This window comes from Cervus elaphus, chromosome 12, assembly GCF_910594005.1.
Source record: "Cervus elaphus chromosome 12, mCerEla1.1, whole genome shotgun sequence".
Classification (NCBI taxonomy): Eukaryota; Metazoa; Chordata; class Mammalia; order Artiodactyla; family Cervidae; genus Cervus; species Cervus elaphus.
In genome coordinates this window covers 72,863,446-72,873,244 of record NC_057826.1, presented here as the reverse complement: position 1 = coordinate 72,873,244, position 9,799 = coordinate 72,863,446, and the positions used below count along the sequence as shown (strand labels likewise).

The window sequence follows — 9,799 nt, the reverse complement described above, 5'->3', positions numbered from 1 at the left end:
ATTTGAGGCTCTTTATTTCTTTATTACTATAGTTTACTAACACACGTTCATGTCATTTATATAGTTGGACTTTGTTAAGATTCTATCACTATGTTTATAGGCATTGCTGTAAATTTTCCTTATATACAGATGCAAGAGTTCACAGATATTGAGCATACAAACGGGAGTGAAATTGCTGCACCATAGAATATATGTATATTGAGCATTAAAAGAGAAGGCCAATTGCTTTTTACAGTGATTATGTAAGTACACGCTTCCATTAGCAGTGCATAAAAAACACACTTGGTGCACAGAATGTTTATTTAGAAAATCTATCTTTACATCTTTTCTTCAGATGAATTTAGAAGACACTGAACTGAATGGAAGAAGTGAACCAGTCTGTGGTATCTGAATTTATTTTTGTTGGGCTATGTGACTCATGGGACCTCCAGGCCTTCCTCCTAGTGGTATTTTCTTCACTTTACTTGATCACCATTTCAGGCAACGTCTTCATTGTGCTCCTAGTTATTGCTGACCTTCACCTCCACTCCCCTATGTACTTCCTATTAGCAAATCTGTCATTCTCTGACTTAGGCTTTTCCTCAGTAACCACCCCGAAACTGATCACAGATTTTCTGAAAGAAAACAAGACCATTTCCTTTAGAGGTTGCATGTGTCAGATGTTTTTTGGACATTTTTTTGGAGGGGGTGAAATGGTGCTCCTAGTGATGATGGCCTATGACCGTTATGTGGCCATCTGCAAGCCACTCCATTACTCCAGCATCATGAATACAAAAATGTGCATTCGACTAGTGATGACATCATGGATCATTGGCTTTGTGCATTCAATAAGCCAACTAGCTATAATTACACAACTGCCCTTCTGTGGACCCAGAAAATTGGATAGCTTTTTCTGTGATATTCCACTGGTGATCAAGTTAGTCTGCATGGACACTTATATTCTAGAAGTGTTGACAAATGCTAACAGTGGGGTACTTGCAACCATTTGCTTCATTCTGTTGCTGATCTCTTACTCTTATATTCTGCTTACTGTCTACCACCAATCAAAGAGTGGGGTGTCCAAGGCTCTCTCTACCTGCACTGCCCACATCACAGTGGTCATGTTATTCTTTGGGCCTTGTATCTTTGTCTACATATGTCCACTCAGCATCACTTGGGTGGACAAGTTCCTTGCTGTATTTTATGCCATCATCACACCACTACTAAATCCAGTCATTTATACTTTAAGAAACAAAGAGATTAGAAATGCCATTAAGCGACTATGATAGCAGACTGTGGATTTCTTTGGTATTTCATAATTTCAAATTATCAGAATATCTACTGTGAGTGCACTAAATTGGCCACACCTACCCTGTTACTTAAGACTGGGCCCAGTTCCCCAATTCACATATGGAAATCATATGTATCTCTTGATGAAAATTTTGTGTCAATTCTTTAGGATTCTAGAATTGTTAAAATAAGTTCCTGTTTGGGAAATTTGGCCAGTCTTTAGAAGTATGATTTTGATTGTTCTCAAGAATGACTTGAAATGTTAATAATTTATATTACTATTCTTACTATTACTTCAATGCTGACCACCATATCAGGAAATTTTCTATTATCCTATGCATTTCTTTTAGCAGAATATTTCACATAGACCTTTGTTAAAGTTTTCTTTAATAAGTTACTGCATTATATTTCTCTCTTTATGTTTACAAAATAATAGTCATCAATTAGTTAACATACTAGTTACCTTCTATAGACATATCTATAAAAGTAATCATTAAGCATTCCTAATCATATTCAGAAAGTTGAATGATAATCATAATCTGGACAGAGTTTTGTTCCCTCAATATTATGTTTTATTCATTTGTGAAACACTGTAATTGTCTTTTAATGATGTATATGAAATACAAAGATGGCTATATTAAAAACATTTAGAGATTTTGCTTTTTTCCTTCCAATTCATAAATAGGTTAGACAGTTCATCATATAGATAGGCAAAAAATTAGTTTTGTAATAAATTGTCTTTAAATGATGTATATGAAATGCAAAGATGGCTGTATTAAAAACCTGTAGAGATTTTGCTTTTTTCCTTCCAATTCATAAATAGGTTAGACAGTTCATCATATAGATAGGCAAAAAAATTAGTTTTGTAATAAACTATCCATTTAATTCAATGCAGTGTTCAAATAGCCTGTAAAAACAGAATTATGTATAAAGTTTGCGAATTACTCATTACTATATATAACAAAACTTTTCTTCAGAAATCTTCCTCAAAAAATTATACAAGTTTACATCCATTTATCTGAATCCATGGATCTAGATACATCTCAAATTCATATTACTTTTTAAAGATGACATGTATGCTAGTCACTCAGCCATGTCCAACTCTGCAACTGCATGGACTGCAGCCTGCCAGGCTCCTCTCTCCATGGAATTCTCCAGGAAAGAATACTGGAGTGGGTTGCCATTCGCTTCTTCAGGACATCTTCCTGACCCAGGGATTGAATCCAGGTCTCCTGCATTGCAGGCAGATTCTTTACCATCTGAGCCTCCAGGGAAGCAAAAGATGACATGGTTCTGTGTATTTAGTAACAATCCCAATAGAAAATCTCAGGAATAAACCCTTAAATAAAAGAATTGCTATTTTCATATGTGTATGTATTCTGACTTTTTTTGTTCTTTTAATCTCGCTTTACTCAGTTTGGATGATATCTACTGACTTGTCTTTTTTTTTTCCATTTATTTTTATTAGTTGGAGGCTAATTACTTTACAATATTGTAGTGGTTTTTGCCATACATTGACGTGAATCAGCCATGGATTTACATGTATTCCCCATCCTGATCCTTCCTCCCACATCCCTCTCTACCTGTTCCCTCTGGGTCTTCCCAGTGCACCAGGCCTGAGCACTTGTCTCATGCATCCAACCTGGGCTGGTGATCTGTTTCACCTTACATAATATACATGTTTTGATGCTGTTCTCTCGAAACATCCCACCCTCGCCTTCTCCCACAGAGTCCCAAAGTCTGTTCTGTACATCTGTATCTCTTTTTCTGTTTTGCATATAGGGTTATCGCTACCATCTTTCTAAATTCCATATATATGTGTTAGTATACTGTATTGCTCTTTATCCTTCTGGCTAACTTCACTCTGTATAATGGGCTCCAGTTTCATCCATCTCATTAGAACTGATTCAAATGAATTGTTTTCAATGGCTGACTAATATTCCATGGTGTATATGTACCACAGCTTCCTTATCCGTTCGTCTGCTGATGGGCATCTAGGTTGCTTCCATGTCCTGGATATTGTAAACAGTGCTGCGATGAACATTGGGGTGCATGTGTCTCTTTCAGATCTGGTTTCCTCAGTGTGTATGCCCAGAAGTGGGATTGCTGGGTCATATGGCAGTTCTATCTCCAGTTTTGTAAGAAATCTCCACACTGTTCTCCATAGTGGCTGTACTAGTTTGCATTCTCACCAACAGTGTAAGAGGGTTCCCTTTTCTCCACACCCTCTCCAGCATTTATTGCTTGTAGACTTTTGGATAGCAGCCATCCTGACTGGCGTGTAATGGTACCTCATTGTGGTTTTGATTTGCATTCCTGATGATGAGTGATGTTGAGCATCTTTTCATGTGTTTGTTAGCCATCTGTATGTCTTCTTTGGTGAAATGTCTGTTTAGTTCTTTGGCCCATTTTTTGATTGGGTCATTTATTTTTCTGGAATTGAGCTGCAGGAGTTGGTTGTATATTTCTGAGATTAATCCTTTGTTGCTTTGTTTGCTATTATTTTCTCCCAATCTGAGGGCTGTCTTTTCACCTTGCTTATAGTTTCCTTTGTTGTGCAAAAGCTTTTAAGTTTCATTAGGTCCCATTTGTTTATTTTTGCTTTTATTTCCATTACTCTGGGAGGTGGGTCATAGAGAATCCTGCTGTGATTTATGTTAGAGAGTGTTTGCCTATGTTCTCCTCTAGGAGTTTTATAGTTTCTGGTCTTACATTTAGATCTTTAATCCATTTTGAGTTTATTTTTGTGTATGGTGTTAGAAAGTGTTCTAGTTTCATTCTTTTACAAGTGGTTGACCAGTTTTCCCAGTACCACTTGTTAAAGAGGTTGTCTTTTTTCCATTGTATATTCTTGCCTCCTTTGTCAAAGATAAGGTGTCCATAGGTTTGTGGATTTGTAGCTGGGCTTTCTAGTTTGTTCCATTGATCTATATTTCTGTCTTCGTGCCAGTACCATACTGTCTTGATGACTGTGGCTTTGTAGTAGAGTCTGAAGTCAGGCAGGTTGATTCCTCCAGTTCCATTCTTCTTTCTTAAGATTACTTTGGCTATTTGAGTTTTTTTGTATTTCCATACAAATTGTGAAATTATTTGTTCTAGTTCTGTGAAAACCAAAAGGATACTGCAGTGGGTTGCCATTTCCTTCTTCACAGGATCTTCTCGATCCAGGGATCAAACCCAGGTTTCCTGCATTGCAGGTGGAATCTTTTCCATCTGAGTCACTATTCCTCCACAAATTATCTACTCTCTCTTCTATGAGGCATAAAAGATTAAGGTGTGATCACTTCAATCCAAGCAAGTACTAAAGCCTATTTTAATCTGGATTGTAAATTTTATAAGACTTAGTACACCTCAAGTTTGTTCCTCTTCCTTGGATAGATCCCTTCCAAGTTTAGATGATGATTCTACTAGATCTTTTTCTCCTCAGTCTGAAAAAATTCAGGTGATTCAGTTTTGCCCTTCAGAACGTTTATACTTAGAACTTTAGACTTTAGTCTTCTTCCTTCTCTTGCTACTTTCAAAAAGTATGGCAAATTACCCAAAGAGAAATCTGGCTTTACATTGTTCTTTTTAATTAATGTACCTAACAAGAATCCATTAAAAATACAAATAAAAGCAATGAAATATTTATGAACAGGAAAAATTCTAAATGTACAACTGATTGATAATCCTAAATGAACCTTGGATCACAATACTCAAACATAGGGTCCATTCACAGCTTTGCAGGGAATTTGGCTCAGTCTTCTAGTTATCAAAGTAAACATAAATTAAATTAGTTTTGTTATTTATACAGGTTATACACAATAACTCATACTTGAGACCCATGTTGTGACACAAAAGTTATGTAAGATGAATTATTAGAGAAAAATAGTCAGCAAACGATTTGGACAGAATGGATGTTAGCTAATGATAACACCAGCCAGGATACGGCCAGACCAACATGCTCCAATGTTGGAGGAATATTCATTGATGGATTAAGTCATAATTTCAGAAAAATGTGAAATAACAACATATTCATAAATTTCCCTGTCTGAGGCCAACTGTAGATGACTTGAGTCCAAAATTGAGACAAGCTAGGGTGAGATTAGTAGCCAGAGGCCAAGCTCATGAAATACGTTATGAGGCTTTCCCAAATGCTTTTCTTCTACTATCTGTCAATCTCTCTTTATTATGCTACCTTATCCATTGACTGTCCACTCCACTTCTATTACCCTGTTCTGTTTCTGCAGGTTTTAGGTCCCCCCTCACACATTTTTTTGTCTTTCAGAAAAAAATATGATTATTTCACATCCTAAATTTAAATCAAAGGAGAGTTAGATATTTCGCAACTCCCTCAAACTTTTGACAATATTAGTTATAAGTTCAGTTCACTTCAGTTCAGTCGCTCAGTCGTGTCCAACTCTGCGACCCCATGAATCTCAGCACGCCAGGCCTCCCTGTCCATCACAAACTCCCAGAGTTTACCCAAACTCATGTCCATCAAGTCGGTGATGCCATCCAGCCATCTCATCCTCTGTCGTCCCCTTCTCTTCCTGCCCTCAATCCCTCCCAGCATCACAGTCTCTTCCAATGAGTCAACTCTTCACATGAGGTGGCCAAAGTATTGGAGTTTCAGCTTCAGCATCAGTCCTCCCAATGAACACCCAGGACTGATCTCCTTTAGGATGGACTGCTTGGATCTCCTTGAAGTCCAAGGGACTCTCAAGAGTCTTCTCCAACACCATAGTTCAAAAGCATCAATTTTTCGGTGCTCAGCTTTCCTCATGTCCAACTCTCACATCCATACATGACCACTGGAAAAACCATAACCTTGAGCAGACGGACCTTTATTGGCAAAGTAATGTCTCTGTTTTTTAATATGCTATCTAGGTTGGTCATAACTTTCCTTCCAAAGAGTAAGAGTCACCATCTGCAGTGATTTTGGAGGCCCCCCCCCAAAAAAAAAAAAAGTCTGACACTGTTTCCACTGTCTTCGCATCTATTTCCCATGAGGTGATGGGACCAGATGCCATGATCTTAGTTTTCTGAATGTTAAGCTTTAAGCCAAGTTTTTCTTTCACTTTCATCAAGAGGCTTTTTAGTTCCTCTTCACTCTCTGCCATAAGGGTGGTGTCATCTGCATATCCGAGGTTATTAATATTTCTCCTGGCAATCTTGATTTCAGCTTGTGCTTCTTCCAGCCCAGCATTTCTCATGATGTCTTCTGTATATAAGTTAAACAAGCAGGGTGACAATATACAGCCTTGACATACTCTTTTTCCTATTTGGAACCAGTCTGTTGTTCCATGTCCAGTTCTATCTGTTGCTTCCTGACCTGCATATAGGTTTCTCAAGAGGCAGGTCAGGTGGTCTGGTACTCCCATCTCTTTCAGAATTTTCCATAGTTTATTGTGACCCACACAGTCAAAGGCTTTGGCGTAGTCAATAAAGCAGAATTAGATGTTTTTCTGGAACTCTCTTGCTTTTTCTATGATCCAGTGGATATTGGCAATTTGATCTCTCTATGAAGACCTACAAGACCTTTTAGAACTAACACCGAAAAAAGATGTCCTTTTCATTATAGGGGACTGGAATGCAAAAGTAGGAAGTCGAGAAACACCTGCAGTAACAGGCAAATTTGATCTTGGAGTATGGAATGAAGCAGGGAAAAGGCTAATAGAGTTTTGCCAAGAGAACGCACTGGTCATAGCAAACACCCTCTTCCAACAACACAAGAGAAGACTCTACACATGGACATCACCAGGTGGTCAACACCGAAATCAGACTGATTATATTCATTGCAGCCAAAGATGGAGAAGCTCTATACAGTCAGCAAAACCAAGACCAGGAGCAGACTGTGGCTCAGATCATGAAATCCTTATTGCCAAATTCAGATTTAAACTGAAGAAAGTAGGGATAACCACTAGACCATTCAGGTATGACCTAAATCAAATCCCTTATGACTATACAGTGGAAGTGAGAAATAGATTTAAGGGACAAGATCTGATAGACAGACAGCCTGATGAACTATGGATGGAGGTTCATGACATTGTACAGGAGACAGGGTTCAAGACCATCCCCATGGAAAAGAAATTCAAAAAGGCAAAATGGTTGTCTGAGGAGGCCTTACAAATAGTTATGTTAATTCAACTAATTGAATTAAATTTATTAATTGAATCCAAGCAGGGTGATGTATAAGGCCATACACTCAGGAGATTCAAAATGTATAACTGAGAGTTTTTCAAAAATTTCCACCAAGCAATTCCTGGGATTAATCTGGCTATCAAACAACTTGTTACCTAAAGAGTTCAATGTAACCTCATAATACATGCTCTAGTCTGAATATTATAAAATGGTGACTTTAGGGAAAAAAATACCCAAATGCTGTATATTTACTTAAGCATTTGTATTACATGAAGTTGTCTGAAGTAACTTGGGCTTCCATGAGTTACTTAGGAGACCTTCCTCCAACACAGGAGCTGACTACTCAGTCTCCGCATTGCCGTCTTCATGTCCTTGTTCCTCAGTGTGTAAATGGCAGGATTCAGGATGGGTGTAACCAAAAAGTCTAAAATGGCAAGAAACTTATCCACTGGTACTGTGGGAAGTGGGCACATGTAAACAAAGATGCATGGTCCAAAGAACAAAACCACCACAGAGATGTGTGCTGACAGAGTGGAGAGGGCCTTGCACAAGCCACCTGAAGAGCATTTCCATACAGTGACCAGAATGAAAACATAGGAGAAAATCAACAAGAAGAAAGTGCCCATGGATATGAACCCACTGATGGCAGTGACCATGAATTCCATTCTGTAGGAATCTATGCAAGCAAGTTTGATAAACCAAGGAAGGTCACAGTGAAAACTATCAATTTCATTAGGGCCACAGAAAGGCAAATGGATCACAAAAGTTAACTGGACCACTGAGTGAATGAGGCCAATAGCCCAAGCACCACACGGAAGCAAAAGGCACACCCGTGGGCTCATGAAGGTCAGGTAGTGCAGGGGCTTACAGATGGCCACGTATCGGTCAAAGCCCATGGCAGTGAGCAGTGCCATCTCAGATCCACCCAGGGTGTGAAGGACAAATATCTGGATGACACACCCCTGGAAGGATATGGTTTTGTGCCCAGAGTACAGGTCAGAAATCATCTTAGGAACTGTTATGGTAGAAAAACACAAATCAATAAATGAGAGGTTGGCTAAAAGGAAGTACATGGGGGAGTGTAGATGAGGGTCAAAGGTCACTGTAAACACAACAAGGAGATTCCCTAGAACAACTGTTACATAAAACACTGTAGAGAAGACAAGGAGGAAATGCTGCACTGGTCTAGAGGTAGAAAGTCCCAGGAAAACAAATTCAAACACCGAAGAGTCATTTGCTTCATACATTGGCTTGGTCTGTTGATACCTAAAGACTAGAAACAAAACATAACCAAAGCATTTATCAAACATTTTTATTTAAAGAAACAGATTTAAGCTTTCATCAAATATGGTTTTAAATCAGAAATCTTCACTAACAGCCATTAATATATTTTGAAAATATAATGCATTAATTTATTTCTTCAACTAATGCAGCTGATGAGTGTAACTGATATTCCTAATGAGTATCCACTATATTCCAAGTTCAATGTCAAGTTCTGAGGTGAAACAGTAATTCTGACTTTGAGAGTAAATGGACTAGATCTAGATGGGTAGATACAGGTAGATACATAGATCAAATGAATTTAAATACAATACACCTTTGACAACTGATTTCAAGGACAAGAACAGAGGGTTCTGAGAACAATATGACACATCACCATCATACTTACTCAGACTCTGCTAAATATGAGTTATTTTTGAAGAGTAAATACAGTAGTCGACTTTGGAATGCCATGAGTAAAGACCCTGAGACATGAAGGCCAGTGAGGAAGGAAGGTGAATGATTGAGCTCAGGAGGAGAAACAGGCCAGACAGGATGGAATCTTGTATCCATGATATGAACTTTGCTTTTTATGCTAGTTCAATTCAGTTCAATTCAGTCGCTCAGTCGTGTCCAACTCTTTGTGACCCCATGAATTGCAGCAAGCCAGGCCTCCCTGTCCATCACCAACCCCCAGAGTTTACTCAGACTCATATCCATCGAGTCAGTGATGCCATCCAGCCACCTCATCCTCTGTCGTCCCCTCCTCCTCATGCCCCCAATCCCTCCCAGTATCAGTGTTTTTTCCAATGAGTCAACTTTTCGCATGAGGTGGCAAAGTATTGCAGTTTCAGCTTCAACATCAGTCTTTGCAATGAACACCCAGCACTGATCTCCTTCAGGATGGGCTGGTTGGATCTCCTTGTATCCAAGGGACTCTCAAGAGTTTTCTCTAACACCACAGTTCAAAAACGTCAATTTTTCGGCTCTCAGCTTTCTTCACAGTCCAATTCTCACATCCATACATGACCACTGGAAAAACCATAGCCTTGACTAGACGGACCTTTGTTGGCAAAGTAATGTCTCTGCTTTTTTTTTTTTTTTTTGTCTCTGCTTTTTAACATACTATCTAGGTTGGTCATAACTT

At 38.6% G+C, this 9,799-nt stretch overlaps 2 protein-coding genes across 2 annotated transcripts; one reads left to right on the top strand and one right to left on the bottom strand.

Annotated features, from left to right (window-relative positions):
- Positions 1–356: 356 nt before the first annotated feature.
- Positions 357–1,265, top strand: LOC122705308 (olfactory receptor 4F4-like). The gene has a single exon (XM_043920591.1). The coding sequence runs from the start codon at positions 360–362 to the stop codon at positions 1,263–1,265; it is 906 nt and encodes a 301-aa protein (XP_043776526.1). The 5' UTR covers positions 357–359.
- Positions 1,266–7,700: 6,435 nt separating this feature from the next.
- On the bottom strand, positions 7,701–8,642 carry LOC122705307 (olfactory receptor 4F6-like). Its single transcript, XM_043920590.1, has one exon. It carries the CDS (start codon positions 8,637–8,639, stop codon positions 7,701–7,703), a length of 939 nt encoding a protein of 312 aa, XP_043776525.1. The 5' UTR covers positions 8,640–8,642.
- Between the last annotated feature and the right edge of the window lie 1,157 nt (positions 8,643–9,799).